The 17,381-nt window shown below is 44.0% G+C and overlaps 1 protein-coding gene across 1 annotated transcript; it reads left to right on the top strand.

Moving 5' to 3' along the window:
- The first annotated feature begins 1,453 nt into the window (after positions 1–1,453).
- On the top strand, positions 1,454–10,802 carry SIRT4 (sirtuin 4). The gene is made up of 5 exons (XM_082667851.1): positions 1,454–1,485; positions 4,845–5,342; positions 7,815–8,109; positions 8,236–8,448; positions 10,377–10,802. The coding sequence occupies exons 2-4, from the start codon at positions 4,846–4,848 to the stop codon at positions 8,386–8,388; spliced, it is 945 nt and encodes a 314-aa protein (XP_082523977.1). The 5' UTR covers positions 1,454–1,485; position 4,845; the 3' UTR covers positions 8,389–8,448; positions 10,377–10,802.
- The last annotated feature ends 6,579 nt before the right edge of the window (positions 10,803–17,381 follow it).

A 17,381-nucleotide genomic window follows, 5' to 3' on the forward strand; every position in this document is an offset into this window, starting at 1 on the left:
CGCGTACTGCAAAAAAAGAAAAAAGACTCATGTCAGGTGGCTCTCTCAGCCCAGTGACCTATTTGAGGTGTGGCTGGAGATATTGCTCCCAAACTACCGAAATGGGTTACTTTACCAATATTTACTGCTATGCATTCAATGAGAGTCAGACTCTGACTCCAGCTTTCATACTACTCCTTTGGGCTTCAGTTTTGTTTGTTTGCTTGTTTGTTTTTGGCGGCACCGAGTGGCTTTCGAGATCTTAGTTCCCCGACCAGGGATTGAACCTGTACCCTCGGCGGTGAAAGCTCGGAGCCTAAAGCTGAAAGCCCTGGACCTCCAGGGAATTCCCCTCACTTCATTTTAAAATGGGGGGAGTGGTTCCTTAGAGTGGTCTTCAAGGTCAGTGCTAGCATATCCTTTGATATGTTCTAAAACACTTAGAAATCGATGTCTTATTTAGGCAATGCTACAGATCAGTGGTTCTCACTGGCTACATATTAGAAACAACTGTGAGGTTTGTAAACCGACTTGGTGCCCAAGTGTCTCCCCAGACCAATTAAATCAGAATTTCTGGGGGTAAGACCCAGGCATTGTGTTGGTTAATTTAGTAAAAACACAAGATGAGAAATAAGGGACTTCCCTGGTGGCGCAGTGGTTAAGAATCAGAATCTGCCTGCCAGAGCAGGTGACATGGTTTCGAGCCCTGGTCTGGGAAGATCCCACATGCTGCGGAGCAACTAAGTCCATGTGCCACAACTACTGAAGCCGGGGCGCCTAGACCCCGTGCTCCGCAACAGTAGAAGCTACCAAAATGAGAAGCCCTCACACCACAACGAAGAGTAGCCCCCACTGGCTGCAACTAGAGAAAGCCTGCACACAGCAAGGAAGACCCAACCCTGAAGACCCAACCACGAAGACCCAACGGAGCCAAAACAAACAAAAAAAAGATAAGAAAGTTGGAGAAGCCACGTGGGTAAACACATTAGTCCCTGTATATTATATTTCACTTTAATTGTTCATTTTAACTGTAAAAACATCAGTTTTTCAGCTATTTGTGAATGTATTTCTTCACAGCTCACTGCAAGGTGGGAACTTGATTCCGTTTCCATGAGTGGAAAGGTTCTGAAACACTGAAGTTGAGGATGAGTCAAACCTAGATCCATTACTAAAGCTTCTAGAGAATGAATTCCTAAGTTAACGCTGTTTGGATGTACTATTTTGCACTCAGAACAATGACGTCCAAGCTCTAACCGCTTCTCTCAAAGAGATGATGGGTAGGTAGACAGCTGCACATCGCGTACCAGGGTTCGAAGCCTCTGACCACAAAAGGCCAACAGGGGACGCTACTGGAAAACCTGGGTCCCTCGATTGTGAAGCCCAGAGGTTTGTGGGACTTGTAGTTTTTCTTGCATCATTTCAGGTTAATGAACTACATTTCCCAAAGTGCAAATACAGCCAGTCGGTCCCCCTGTCGGGCGCGGAGTGTCCCTTAAGCTGTGAAAGGTAAGTGAGTTCTGTGTGGGCTGCAGGTTTCTATAAATTGAGGATTCCACTTCTCCTCTTTGCCCTTTGATAGGACCTGGGAGAGAGCAGCTGTTCCAACAGAGCGTCTTTTCAGCGGGGTTTCCCGAGCCCTCCGGTCTCAGGAATCGGGATTATCTGTTTAGCTGTTCACTGCTGTGGAATGTCAGGGAGAAGTCAGGGTCCTGATCCCAGATCTGGAAAGCCCAGCATAAAATAATGTTTACATATGGGGTGCGTGTCACTAGAGAATTTCTGCATTTTATCTAATATTACATAAAGGCCTTGTTTTTACAGCTAGAAAAAGCTGGGGTAGAATGCCTTGTCAGGTCTCACTACCCTTCACCTTGTCCAAGAAGCCCTATTTGCAATTGAGGGTAAACTAATAGAATATGGGGGAAATAGAATAAAAGGTATGCATGTGCTTAATTACATTAATAAAATCAAAATCTCGAGAAGTCTGAGCAACAGTTTCATCAGCTAAACTGGAACGCTAATGTGCTTCTTTAGTTTATGAAGAAATAAAATAATTCTGATTTATAAAATGGGAAGTAGGTTTATGGGACACACGGTCCCCCAAGGGATAGTATTAACTAAAAATATAAATGTATTCCTCTGATAGAGACATCTTTAGATATAGTCATATATTAACAATGAGCAATTAAGGGACTTAAAAAAGATATTGAGGTAAACCATTAACTTTTTGAAGTTTATAAGAAATTCAGTTCTGACCAGCCAGGTGTTACTGAGAGAGACAGAATAGGCCTTATATTATGCTAGAATTCTGCTTTATCAATTTTTTAGTTTACCTCCCTCCTTTTTAAAATAGATTTTATTTTTTAGAACTCCCCCCCTTTCTTTTCAGAAACCAAAATATGCAGTTTCCCTTGGATGCAGAAAGCCTTGGCAGATTTGCCAGCCATAGTTAATTTTCATCTGATGGCCCCAGCATAGGAGAGCTCTGGCTGTAGGTTCTTAGGAGATCAGGAAGACAGATTGGCTTGGGCTGTTATGAAATAGTCTAGTGTGGGGACAAAGTTTTATTTTGTGGAACATATTAGAAATTCTTGACCAAAACAAATTACTAAAAAGATAATAAAAAGGTAGGCTTGTTGTTTCAGGTTGGACTTCAAAGGACCCAGGAGGGTGTGGAGTCAGTTTGTACTGGTGAGGGTCAGTTGTTAAATATTCGGGAATTTACTGGCCAGTTGTTAGATGAACCATTGGTAGCCTGAAACTGGCCACGATAGGATTATTTTATTTTATCTTTTTTTGAGGAGGAGGGTAAAGGGGAAGCCAGTTTACCAACACACCCCTAGCAAAGGTCAATTTTTTCTCTAAGCCTGGGGCCCCAGTGTTCGTTACATCCGTGAGTTATTAGATGCTGAACTAGCTCACACCCTTCCAGATTTTACCAAAGATTGATTTGGATTACAAAGCAAGATTATAAATACACTCTAAGTATCTGTGGGGGGAAGGGGGCTTACCTTGCAAGTGAATTGTTTATCTGGGAGCTGTCCTTCCAGGTATTGCGGTCATTGATTAATTCACTATCAGTAGGCTGTTCTCATAAGCATGGAATCCACCCCTGGAAATATGGTCTGGTTGGATAGCTTTCTTTTTTTTTTAATTTTTTTTGCCTGCATTGGGTCTTCATCGTTGCGCGCGGGCTTTCTCTAGTTGCAGCGAGTGGGGGCTACTCTTCTTTGCGGTGCGGGGGCTTCTCATTGTGGGGGCTTCTCTTGTTGCCGAGCACAGGCTCTAGGCATGTGGGCTTCAGTAGTTGTGGCACGCGGGCTCAGTAGTTGTGGCTCGCGGGCTCTAGAGCGCAAGCTTAGTAGTTGTGTTGCACGGGCTTAGCTGCTCTGCAGCCTGTGAGAATCTTCCCAGACCAGGGCTCGAACCCATGTCCCCTGAATTGGCAGGCGGATTCTTAACCACTGCACCACCAGGGAAGTCCCTGGATAGCCTTCTTATTAGGTAAAAACCTGTACTACTCTCCAGTACATTTTTCTCATACCTAGATATTATCTTTCAGAGGACAGTATTGTATGCAATGCCAACAAATTCCTATTCCCCAGGCATTGCTCAATATGGTGCTGTTGGCTCTTGTCACCCTTCTCATAAAATATTTCAAAGTACCAGTTTGCTGATTATTAGATACCTTTTGGGTTGGCAGCTTCCAGATGTAAGTTGAAATCTCATTAGTAACCTGCTCCCAAATCCCGTTTAGGGTGGGCTGTTTTGGGGAAATAAGGATGCTACCCCTCCATTCTTTATTTTTTAGTTTCTTGCCTAGAGTTAGTTAGGGTTTGTCTATATATTTTTAGGCTAAGCTTAGCCCTTTTTTATCTCTATTCTGTTGATAATCGTGTGCTCTTGCTTTCATTTTTGTCTAGATCAAGGGCAACATGAGGCAGGCATATGTTTGAGTTACCTGCCCTAGTTCACTTTGTCTATTTAATTTCAAATATGTTTTCTCCAAATACTATATGACTGCTAAGCTAATATGGTCCAGATATTGGAGTTTTGTCTACCTCTAAGGCAAAGCATTCCACATTTTAGCTTCTCTTCAAACTTCTCCATTCTTTTCTCCCTGTCCCTCCCCCTCCCCCTGCCATTCCCCTCCCCCTTCCTTCTTTTTTTTTTTTTCTCTTTTTGTGGGGGAAGTTTTTTTTTCCTTCATCTCATGGCTTTTGGCATTTCTGTACTTCCACTGTTCTGGGCATACTAGAGCATCTGCAATCCAAACATTCCTCTAAGAAATTACTTTAAAAAAATTTTTTTTTTTTTTTTTGCATGGCCTGTGGGATCTTAGTTCCCCAACCAGGGATTGAACCTGCACACTCAGCAGTGAAAGCGCAGAGTCCTAACCCCTGGACTGCCAGGGAATTTCCCACCACCAATTTTTTTTTTTATTGTGGAGATAGGTAATATAATGAACCCCCATCCATGGACCCATCACCCAGCTTCAACAATTAACAACCCTTGGTTAATCTTGTTTCATTTATATACTCCACATTTTGTTTACCCATTCATCAGTTTTGTGGGTTTTTTTTCATTAAATTAAAATTAAAAAAAATTTAGGTGTAGTTGACATTTTCAGGTGTACAACTTAGTGATTCATAATTTTTAAAGTTTATATTCGATTTATAGTTATTATGAAATATTGGCTATATTCCCTGTGTTGTACTATATATCCTTGTAGCTTATTTATTTTATATATAGTAGTTTGTACCTCTTAATCCTCTTCCCCATCTTGCCCCTCCCCCCTTCCCTTGGTTACCCTGGTTTTCAAAACCCAGTTTCTCACTTGATGCTTTTTTTTTTTCCCTCTCTAGAATGAGGATGAGCTTTGGGTTAACTTTCAGGACAGCAAAAGGCCGCTGGGTGCCAAACCTCAGCCAGCAGTGCTCACGCGGATCCACTGGGTTATTTGTGCCACCAAGTCCTCCTCTGGACTCTGAGAAGGTCAAAGAGTTACAGCGCTTTATCACCCTTTCCAAGAGACTCTTAGTGATGACTGGGGCAGGAATCTCCACTGAGTCGGGAATCCCAGACTACAGGTCAGAAAAGGTGGGACTTTATGCCCGCACGGACCGGAGGCCCATCCAGCATGGGGATTTTGTACGGATCGCTCAAATCCGCCAGCGGTACTGGGCGAGAAACTTTGTGGGCTGGCCTCAGTTCTCCTCCCACCAGCCTAACCCTGCACACTGGGCTTTGAGCAACTGGGAGAGATTCGGAAAGCTGTCCTGGTTGGTGACCCAAAATGTGGATGCCTTGCACACCAAGGCGGGGAGTCAGCGCCTGACAGAACTCCACGGATGCATGCACAGGTGCAGGAAAGCCTAAACAGGGTGAATGCAGACATGTGCTCCATAAGAGCAGGGACCTTGGCCGTCCTGGTCACTGTTGTCTTCGTTAGACCACGAGGAAATGATTTGGGAGGAAGTTGTTTACTTTGGGGTTGATCCCAGCAAACTCAGTGAGGGAATGGGAAGTGAAACAGGGAAGTGGGAAAGGCAGGGTAAGGTTTTGCTAATGAGTGGGTTACTGCTTGGGGCATCTGGGGCTCAAGCGTGTCAGGGGCTCTCTGACTGTAGAGCAGCTTCAGAACCGTCTCACTGGAAGTCAAGGGGAACTGGGGTGTTTATCCACTGCCTCCCATCCTTCATTGGCTGAGGGTCACTCTGGGGGAATTAACTCCCTAACACTTGACTCTGCTCCTCCGGAGAAGGCTTCCATGGCCAGGGAACTCCCTAAACAGGAGAGACACAGGAACTTATAAGAGAACTGTGGGAGGTGCCCTCTGAGTGTCCCGAGGGAACTATGAGCAGAGCGTATGCTACAAACTGCTGGGTCTCCAGTGCCTAGATACATAGATCACAGGATAGCCAGAACCCAATAAATATTGATGAAATGACCATATGTAGCCCTGGCAGTAACTTGTATCTAATTGGAGACCGTTTCCTTATCTGTAAGCCCCAGAGATCACCCTCTGAGGACTGAAATCAGTCTGCCAGTCATAAAATATTTATTGGGTGTCTGCAACATGTGGTGTGCTACTGGTGTGCCACTTGCTGGTGTGGAGAGGTCAAAACCAAAATATAAAACGTGGTCTGCTTAATATGTGAGAATTTTGTAATCTGTTTGGTGGGAGACCCAAAAATAACAGGTTTAACAACAAACCACTCCACACGTGATTGTTAAATTATGTGGTTCTTGATAGACATGTTTTACAGGTTCAGAGAAACAGAGTTAGTAAAGATTGGAGTAATCTTTTATGGGTGAGGTGGGGCTGGAGAATAGCTCAGGTATGACTAGGCAAAGGAGGGGAAAGAGGGCTTTCCAAATGAAGGGAACTTGTAGAGTCTGGCCTGGTCTCGTTGGAGGCTAGTATGAAATCAGATTGTCTGGGAAGGCTAGACCCAAATCCTGGATGCATTTGAAAATCATGCAGTGCAATTTGGGTCTGTTGTGAGAGACCAAAGTGTACTGTTAGTGGTTTCTGAGCAAGAAAGCAATATGATAAAAATAGCATTTGAGGAAGCCTGGACAGGATTAGAGAGTTAGAGTGGCTCAGGAAAGTCAGCTGGAAAGACTCAGACCAAGGTGGCATCAGGGGATGGGAGAGCTAAGGATGGCTATGGGTCCATTAAAATTTTTTTTAATGATGAAAATTTCAAACATCCACAAAAATAAAGAGAGTAGTATGATGAACTCCCACATACCATCACCCAGATCCAAAGAGTTTTATCAAGATTTTACCGTGTCTACTTATCCTTTCTCTGTCTCTTGAAATATTTTAAAACAAATCCAAGACTTCTTGTCATTTCATAGGAGGCCTTTTAAGTTGAAAAAAAAAAAAGCCAACACAGTCTGATGATTGACTAGATAGAGAGTAAAGGGAGAAAACTGAGTAACAAGTTTCTTTCCAAGGGTTTCAGCCCAAGTAACTGGAGGAAGGTGATGGAGAAGCTGTGGAGGGGGATTGAAGACAGAAGTTAAGTTTGACAGGACCATCAAGGAGACTTGGACTAAAGTTTGGGGGAGAGGGCAGGAGTGGAGTCCTGTATAGAGGAGGAAACTGTTAGCACAGAGGCACTGTAGCAGTGACCACAGAGACACCCCAGGAAGGGACAGTGGAAAGAAAACAGGTTGGAGGCTGGAGGAGCAGAAGAGGAACCAACTTCCATTTTTCTTTCAACAGCTATTTAGTGAGTGCCTGCTATGTGCAGACACTGTTATGGGCGATGGGCACAGAGCAGTGGACAAAGGACTCAAATTTCTCTTTTTTTTTTTGGAGGGCCATGCAGCTTGTGGGATCTTATTAGCCTGACCAGGGACTGAACCTGGGCCCTGGCAGTGAAAGCCCGGAATCCTAACCACTAGGCCACCAGGGAACTCCCCAGAAAGTGTTTTAAAGAGAAGATGGCAATGGACAGCGGCAATTACAGCAGATGATTAGAGCAGAGGATGGAGGGGGAAGGGGGAAAAAAAACCCTGGTTTTGGCACTAAGTAAAATGTGGTAAAGGCTTTGCAGTCATGTTAAGGATAAAAGTGAGCTAGCAGAAGGTTTAAGCAGGGAGTGTGTAGTAAGGAAACAGATGCACGTTTTTCTAGAAGGTTGGCAGTGGAAGGAAGGTGGTAGCTAAAGAGGTCATGAAAAGGTATTAATAAAGCGGGGAAAACACGGTGGGTATCAGGGAAAGAAAGTGGTGACGGAGGAGCTAGAGATGGTTGGGGGTGAAAGGTCTTCAGTAGCTTCGTGCCTCCCCAGCACAGCTGGCCTCCTCTCTGGTTTCAGGGTCCTCTGCTTGGGCTGCGGTGAGCAGACTCCCCGAGGGGCACTGCAAGAGCGGTTTGAAGTCCTGAACCCCACCTGGAGCGCTGAGGCCCATGGCCTGGCTCCGGACGGTGACGTCTTTCTCACTGAGGAGCAGGTACAGAGCTTCCAGGTCCCGCCCTGCTCTCGATGTGGGGGGCCCCTGAAACCAGACGTCGTCTTCTTCGGGGACACGGTGAACCCTGACAAGGTTGATTTTGTGCACAAGCGGGTAAAAGAAGCCGACTCCCTCCTGGTGGTGGGATCGTCCTTGCAGGTAACTGACTTGGTGTCGGGATGGTAACTGCCCCCTTTGTGGGCTGGGGAGCCCGGGAGAGGCTCCCTATTGGTTTATCTCTTCCTGCCTCTAGAGAGCTCTTATCTGCGTCTTCTGCTCCGACAGGTGTACTCGGGCTACAGGTTCATCCTCACTGCCCAGGAGAGGAAGCTGCCAATTGCAATACTGAACATCGGGCCCACACGGTCGGACGACTTGGCATGTCTGAAACTGGATTCTCGTTGCGGAGAGCTGCTGCCTTTAATAGACCCACGCTGACCACAGCCTAATATTCCGGACCCGGAAACTGGGACTTTCACTTGAATTCTGCTGCCAATGGTAAAATGCCTTCTCAGATACCAGATTCCAGTTCCCGCTCAACTGAGAGCACTGACAAAAGAGAGAAGGGTCTAGGTTTCTTAATGTATGGCCATTCTTTTTTTTTTTTTTGCGGTACGCGGGTCTCTCACTGTTTTGGCCTTTCCCGTTGTGGAGCACAGGCTCCGGATGCGCAGCCTCAGCGGCCATGGCTCACGGGCCCAGCCGCTCTGCGGCATGTGGGATCTTTCCTGACCGGGGCACGAACCCGTGTCCCCTGCATCGGCAGGCAGACTCTTATCCGCTGCGCCACCAGGGAAGCCCTGGCCATTCTTAATTGAAACTAATTTTTTAACGTGCATTACGCTATATTGTTCGAAAGACTGATTTTTGAATTCTAGGCACACAGCTATTTAAGACAATGTTCCAAAATCTGCCATTACCTTTTTCCCCATTTTTAAAAAATAACAGCTTTATTGAGATATAATTCCTAGGCCATGAAGTTCACCCTTTAAAAGTACACTTTAAAAGTATATAATTAACGTGTTTTTAGTACACTCACAAAGTTGCACATTAATCACCACTAATTCCAGAACATTTTCATCATCCCAGGAAGAAACCCTGTACCCATTAGCAGTGATTCCCCATTCCCCACCCCCTGGTCCCTGACAACAACTAATCTTCTTTCTGTTTTTGCCTATTCTGGACATTTCATACAGTATGTAGCCTTTTGTGTCTGGCTTCTCCACTTAGCATAATGTTTTCAAGATTCATCCATATTGTAGCATGTGTCAGTACTTTATATCTATTGATATTTTCACCTACGAGTACAACCACTTTAAAAAAATATAACAGCTTTTTTTTCAGCTTTGAGATATAATTCACATATCATACAGTTCACTCATTTATTGCATACAATTCAATAATTTTTAATATATTCCCAGAGGAGTACAGCCAGTTTGAAAAAGACTTTATTTTTTTTAGAGCAGTTTGAGGTTCACAGCAGAATTGAGCAGAAAGTGCAGGAATTCCCATATACTCCTTGCCCCTGTTCACTAACATGGTATTTATCGTTTACCTACTGAAGGACATCTTGGATGCTTCCAACTTTTTGGCAATTATGAATAAAGCCACTGGACTTCCCTGGCAGTCCAGTGGTTAAGACTCTGTGCTTCCACTACAGGGAGCACGGGTTTGATCCCTGGTGGGGGAACTAAGATCCCACATGCTGCACAGCGTGGCAAAAAAAAAAAAAAAAAAGTAAAGCTGCTATAAACATCCATGTGGAGGTCTTTGTGTGGATGTAAGTTTTCAACTCATTTGGGTAAATACCAAGGAGTGAGACTGTTGGATCATATGACAAAAGTATGTTTAGTTTTGTAAGAAACTGCCAAAATGTCTTCTAAAGTGGCTGCACCATTTTGCATTCCCACCAGCAATGTGTGAGAGTCCCGGTAACACCACTTTTAAAAAACCATTTTAATTGAAGTATACTGACATACAGAGAATCGCAGCCATCATGAGTGGACAGCTTGATGACGATGTAGAGCATCTAAATCAAGGAACAGAACACTGCTAGCACCCAAGAAGTCGCCTTGGCAAATCACTTTTTAACTAGTTCTTGTTACTAGAATAATACATATTTATTACAGAAAGTTTAGATGATACAGATAAGTAAAAAGGATTTTAATACAAATTACCCATAATCCCACTACCGAGATAACCAAAATCTAACATTCTGGTATGACTAAATCTAAATCTATTCTTACGAAAGTTGAATCAAGCAGTACAGTATTTTATTACATCCTGTTTGCACCTAACAGCACAGAGTGGCCATCTTGACATTCCCTAAATGCTGTAGGTTTTTTATGGTAGACTGATGTACACAATCATTTCCTCCACCCCACTGGCAGCTTATTTTGGCATTAACTTGTTTTATTTCTTTTCAGATCCCTAAGGATTCATCCCTGCTTCCTCTAACTGATCGAGGCTTACCAACTGCCGCCTGCAGAGGGCAGCAAACCGACATCTCTCTGCCAGCCCATCTCTGAACCCCGCAGCTTTCAGAGCCCAGGAGTTAAAATCTTCTGGCTGATGAGATTTGCCCCTGAAGAGGACTTTTTCAAAGCCGCAGCTTCTTTTGATAGGAAAACTGCTTTCTCTCCCTTTTTATCTCATCAGGCAGAAGAAATAGCCCAGGAAATATGTACCTCCAGAGTACTAACCTAGGGATCTCACTAATGTGGGTAAAGGGGGAAGGAAACAACTTAATTTATAATTCCGAATGCTTGAATGTCTTTAACTGAACCATTCTGATATATTTTTTGAAAAGACGAACAATGATATGAATGAATTTTTTATAAACCAAGGAATAGAGGAAGCATTTTTTTAAATAGCACATTAGGTATGTGGGCTGTTACTTTTATATTTTTTAATCAGCTAAAAGTGAATGTGGCTTTATGACACGGTTCTCTAAGGATTTCTGCTTGATTTCAGCTGCCAGAATGAGACCAGCCTTGAACCTGGTCTGCAGAGAGGAAACAGTGAATTCCCAAGTGGGTTCTTAAATTGATTTGTTTCTGCTGAGGGAAGCAGCAAGACTTGTTTGATTACTGTGTTAGCCAGAGAGAATCATTGTCGCAGGCTAAAGCTTTCTGCACGATCTCATCAAAAAGCAAAGCGGATGAAAGAATCACAGCCTATTCTGGGTAGTCTTTTGTCTAAAATCAGGGCAAGCAATACATGTTCATCCTGCATCTGCCTAGGAAGCAAATTTCAGTTGACTGGGATAACCCAAGATCTTGAAAACACAGAGTTCTTTTCACCTGCACAGCTGTAGTTTCGCTCACAGCCATTCATTAATTCTGGAGAGTCATAAGGCTGTGGTAAATCTCACTCCAGCTTTTTTGCAGATAGAGATGCTAAGGTGCTCTGAACCAGATTTGCTCAGTTACCCACAGTCAGTACCACCAATAATTGCATTCAAATCTGGGTCTTTTGAATCCCAAGCCATTCTCATCCACAAATCTCATAAACGGTTACTGACCAACACTGTATTTAGGTACTAAGGCTACAAAGATACAACCTCTTGCTCTCAAGTGGCTCACAGAGGATGTGTTACCTCCCGTACTCTCATCCTTTACCAGAATATGTCACAGAGTCATGCATGGAATGACAGGAGAGGAAATTTAGTCCATCCCCCCTTCATTTTATTTTTGAGGAAACTAAGATCCACACTTACCTAAGGCTACAGTATGTTGTTTCAGAGCCAGGACGAGAATCCGAGTAGATCTTTCTCCCAGTTCTTTTAGACAGCAACGCTTCCTACTTGTCTGAAGATTATAGTTAGAAGGAAGTCAGCCTGAAGTAGAAGTAGAAGCCAACAGTACACCCGGCCAGGAATGGTTAAAATGTGGGCAGTGGAGAGCAGGTTAGGCTGCGAGGGAGGGAAGGCAGGCTCTTTCATCAACTAATGCTGGCACGATTTATGAAACCGAGTCTTGAGGGCCTTAGGAATGTTTGTTTTGTTCATATTTCCTCCTGAGATGGAATTCTTTGCAAAAAGTTTGTCTCAAGAGGAACCTGGTATTTCCTGAAGCTGATGCTTCTCAGGTCTCCTTACTTTACATCTTTTGCTCTCCACCAGCACAGCAGTCCCCAACCTGCTGTAAGTGCCCTCGGTTGGAATAACAGACTTCTACTAGCGGGTGCTATCAGCTTTCACTGCCCTGGTTACATGGTTGTAACTGCATAAGCCCAGCTTTGGCTGTGACTTTCAGTCATATCCTTCCTCGTTGCTTCCACAACTGCTCTGCTATCACAGTAAGTACAAGTCATGAAGGCAAACAAGTACAGAATACTCGAATCTCCTTCCCACTAACTCATATTCCTTCTTTCATGCTGTCATAAATTGAATATCCTCTCAGTTCTCCCTTAAATAACAGCATTTGTTGGGACTACCCTGGTGGTCCAGTGGTTAACACTCCGCGCTTCCACAGCAGGGGGCACGGGTTCGATCACTGGTCGGGGAACTAAGATCCCATGTGCTGTGTGGTGCAGCCGAAAAATAAATAATAAGAAATAAAATAATAGCATTTGTTGAGCACACTATATCCCAAGCATTGTGCAAAGTATTTTACAACATGTTAGCTCACTTAATGAGTTAATCCCACATGAGATGCTTGGACATGCATAAAGGTCAGTCTTCAGTGAATGCCAAACATTTCCTGAGAGGATCAAAGTCAGGACGGATAGGAAATTCGACACTCCTAGGTAGGGTGACCAGCCATCCCAGATTGCCCAGTACTGAGGGGTTTTCCGGATGTAGGACTTGAAGTGCTAAAACAAAGATGAGTTGGTCACCTTGCTCTGAGGAATAGCAAAGGTTGCCACCAGCTATAATAGTTAATTCCAGATATATTATTCTTGTTGAGATTCAAGATGGTGCTCTGAGATCCAGATTGTTTCCGTAATTTCTGTCACAAAAGAGATCAATTCCACTTCATGAAGAAAAAAAAAAATTAAACTCATCCAAGAAAGCAGAATGTTTTTTTTTTTCTCGATTTAATAGAAAAGGAATATAGCACGGCACTGAAAGTTTTAGAAAATAGACAGACTTGGATTTCCAACCCTGTCTTGCTACTTAGTAGTTAGGTGAACTTGGGCAAGTTGTTTTATCTAAGCTTCAGTCTCTATAAATGAGGATAATAGGAGCTACCCAATTGAGTGGTTACGAAGACTAAACAAGGTAATGATGCATGTGTAGCTCACAGCACAGTGCCTGACAGAGTAAGCAGATATCAGCCATTATCACTAGAGTATGGGAGGAGGGTGGGAGGGGAAGCCATCCTACCTGCCAAACCTTTGTCTCCTATTGAGTATTCCTTAGAGTAGACTCACTCGGATCTTCCCCAGAGCCACTTTTCTTTTTTGTGTACCTGTTTGTCTTTAAAAAAAAAAAAAAATTACAAAAGCCAAGCTTTGCTTGATGTAATAAAGCCTTTCTAAATAAAATAAAGCATATTCTTCCAGAAAACAGAAGCCTCCTATACTACTGGTGGGAATGTAAATTGGTGCAGCCACTGTGGAAAACAGTATGGAGATTTCTCAAAAAACTAAAAATAGAACTACCATATGACCCAGCAATTCCACTCCTGAGTATATATTGGAAAGAAACAAAAGCACTAATTCGAAAAGATACATGCACCCCAATGTTCACAGCAGCATTATTTACAATTGCCAAGGTATGGAAGCAACCTGTGTCCATCAACAGATGAATGGATAAAGAAGATGTGGTATAAATATACAATGGAATACTACTCAGCCGTAAAAAAGAACAAAATTTTGCCATTTGCAGCAACATGGATGAACTTGGAGGGCATTATGCTAAGTGAAATAAAGACAAATACTGTATGATATCACTTATATGTGGAATCTAAAAAATACAACAAACTAGTCAATAAAACAAAGAAGCAGACTCGCAGATATAGAGGAGAAATGAATGGTTACCAGTAGGGAGAGGGAAGGGGGGATGGGCAATACAGGGGTGGGGGGTTATGATGGGATTATATGAAACCGTGTATGAAACTTTTGAAAATTGTAAAGCACTATAGAATTTAAAGGCTCTTTCATTCAAAAAGTTAAAAAAAAAGAGTATCCTTCCTTCTATTTAGGAAACAGTATTTATTGAACATTTACAACAAGCACTGTAGGAAGCATTTTACAACGCATTTACTCACCTTATTCCCACAACCCTAAGATCCACGCACTGTTACTTCTTTGGAAAGATGAGGATCCTGAAGCTCACAGACCTTATGTAACTTGCCCAAGGTCACCTAAAGTGACCAGGCCAGTAATCAAAGCCAGTCCAGTTTTGAACTCGCTCTCTCTTTTGAATGTTCTCGAAATTCGGTGGGGTAACTAAGCAACTGTACTTTGAGAAGGAAGAAGGGCAAGGCTCAAGAAACTTTCAGAGTGACCCCAGTTGGGTCCTAAAATATGAATAGGCAATCACCAAGCGGGGAGAGGGAGATCATTCCAAACGGAGGCAACAGCAAAAGCAAAAACATGGTCAGAACTGCAAATTCCTTCACCTTTTCTTTTTCTCTTGAAGGGGGTGAGGACTCAAGTGAGAACTTGGGACGCCCCAGAGGCCTTTGGCTCGTCCGAAATTTACTCGCTTCTCTCCTTGGCCATTCCTCCTTTTCGCCCCATTTTGATTTCCTGCACCCCACTTTCCTGGTCCCCTCGGTGCCTCCCCAGGATGAATGAAACGGAGGAGTTACCAGCCGGAAACTAGTAGAGGGAGCTGGGGGAAGAGGTGCGTGTGTGTAGGGAATGAGAGACCCAGAGAGGGACGCGCACGGTAAGAAAGTTGACCCCAACGTCACACGCACAGGAGGTCGCCGTCTTTTCACACTTGACTCGCCCACTCTGTCCTTCCTGCGGGATTCTGAAGGGCGGACCGCCTCCCACCTTCCGCGGACGCCAACCACTGCGCCTGCGCTGACTCTCTTCCTCCCCCCACCCCGCCTCCTACCGAGCGCGAGAGGGGCGGGGCCTGAGTCTGGGAGGCGCGGAGGTAGGCTGGGGACTGGGCCGCTGTTCACCAATAGAAAAGAGGAACCGAGAGCCACGTGCCCAAAAGATACCCAATCACATTTCCTACTCCATAATCCTCCGTCCCTGGGGTGTGGCCAACGGATTGACAGGATTGGGCGTGCACGGTCACGTGACCCGAAAAGGTAAATACGGCAACGCGGTTTTTCCTCGCCTGCGGAAAATCGTTGCGCGACGCTCTACCTTCGTTGAACAATTATTTAATGAGCGTGTGTGATGTGCTAAGCACTGTGAAGATGCTGTGGCTTCTGGGATGTACGTAATCCAGACATTGTATTACTCTCGGTCCAGCTACTGTACAAGTGTTTCCCGTATTCCGTTTCCTGTAGTGAGCACCCCGCAGATGCTCTTTAAAGATCGTTAAAGGAATTAGTTCTCTCTTCCCCAACACTTGGGATGATAAAAAGAGGTAGGTTTTTACGTCAGAGGATATTTTTAGAGCCCAGTTGGAGTACTTGGGTGACTCTTTTCTCTATTTGTTGTTTATCAACCGAAAAAAATAGGAATAAGCAACAGTTCCCTAAAATCTTATTTTTCAGGACTTCCCTGGTGGCGCAGTGGTTAAGACTCTGAGGGCTCCCAATGCAAGGGGCCCGGGTTTGATCCCTGGCCCAGTACTAGATCCCGCATGCATGCCGCAGCTAAGAGCTTGCATGCCACAACTAAGACCCAACGCAACCAAAAAAAAGAAAAAGAAACTTATTTTTCTTCCATCTAAACAGGGGCTTGCAGTTGCCTTTCATAGAAGAAAGACGTTTATAACCTTTACAGTTCTTTGAAGGCTGAGGCCAGGTCTAACTTAATTGTGTATCCCTTGCAATCATACTGTAGCACAGTATGTATAGAAAGCCATTCTACCTAGGTTTGATGAATTTGCATTTGACGATAGTCCCGTTCTTGCCTGCAAAAAGGTCCTGAGAGCTAATGACCAACACTTCATTCAGCAATTATTTATTGACTGCCGCATGTATCAAGGACAGTACCAGGCAGATAGGGATACAAAAGTGATGAAGACACCTCATTCTGCCTTCAGCAAATTCATGGTGTGATGGCACTTTTCCTCTAAATTATCCAGGTTTGGGTTCCAATATCCGCTATCCCATCTATGAGAGGGTGGCCTTTGACAAATCACTTGCCTTTTTGAGCCAGTTTGCTCATCTGTAAAATGGGGAGGTATATACTATAGAGCTGTTGTGAGGATGATGAGGTAATTGTGCAAAATGTTTGGCACACTCTGGAGCATAGAGCATAGCATATGTTATGTAGCATATGCCAGTTTGACAGAAAGAAAAAAAAAGTTTCAGAGAAGACTAAACTGAAGGCAGCTACTAACAATAAATCATTGTCTTCAGGCCAGTCCCAAATACATTGTGTCCTCAGCATTTTGTACTGTGTCTGGCCCAGAGAGAGTATTCAATAAATATTCATTGAATGGATGAATGAAATGAAGGAGAAACTGGGCCAAAAGACAAATCTGCACACACTCCTTTGCTGCCCACCATACACCCAGCAGCCTCCAGTGGTTTAAAACTGCTCAGTGATGGCTTCTCATAGTCCACATCACCCTTTCTCATCTCTTTGCTTTTCCAATTCAGTTCCCTCTGTGCCCCTCCCCACTCTTTCTGGTGAATTTCAGTGCCAGTGCAGTCATAAACCTTTGTAGAGAAACTTGGCCGAGTGACTTAGTGGTTAAGAACTCAGGCATTGCCAAGCAGACAGATCTGGTCAAATCCTGACTCTGCCATTTGTGTGATCTCAGGCAAGTGACTTCTCTGAGTTTTTAGTTCCTCATCCATAAAATGGGGGCAATAACATCGATCTCACAGAGCTGGTTTGAATGCTTACTGAGATGAGACACGGAAAGCCCTTAGCACAGTGATATGTGGTAGGTGCTCAAGATGTAGAAGTTGTTAATTATATTTCATGACTACAGTGTAAAAATCAGCTGTAGAGTGTGATGAAGGCTTTGAAGGGTTTAGAAAGGAGTTATAGGAAAAAATGTTTAACGCAGTTGGAAATGGAGGCAGAGAAATAAGGGGGTGATATTTGGCTCAAACTGAGGAGCCCACCACTTCAGGCAGGGCAGGGTCATGGTTAAGAGCGTGTGTTCTGTTGGACTTGCTGGGTTCAGATCCCTTCTTTGCTACTTACTAGATGAATCTTGGTGGGCAAGTGACCTGGCGTATTGAAGTTCAGCTTAGAAAAATAGGATTTGCTAATAGTGTCTAAATCTTACAGGGCTGGACTTCCCTGGTGGCGCAGTGGTTAAGAATCCACCTGCCAAGACAGGGGACACGGGTTCGAGCCCTGGTCCGGGAAGATCCCATATGCCTTGG

Source organism: Grampus griseus (assembly GCF_964374135.1).
Source record: "Grampus griseus genome assembly, chromosome: 12".
Classification (NCBI taxonomy): Eukaryota; Metazoa; Chordata; class Mammalia; order Artiodactyla; family Delphinidae; genus Grampus; species Grampus griseus.

What these genes read in the sequence shown, in the direction of transcription:
- SIRT4 (XM_082667851.1), top strand. Translation starts at nt 4,846, where the DNA reads ATGAGGATGAGCTTTGGGTTAACTTTCAGGACAGCAAAAGGCCGCTGG. An exon ending in CTCCACGGATGCATGCACAG is followed by an intron (nt 5,343 to 7,814) that starts GTGCAGGAAAGC and finishes CTCTGGTTTCAG; the next exon opens with GGTCCTCTGCTTGGGCTGCG. An exon ending in TGGTGGGATCGTCCTTGCAG is followed by an intron (nt 8,110 to 8,235) that starts GTAACTGACTTG and finishes CTGCTCCGACAG; the next exon opens with GTGTACTCGGGCTACAGGTT.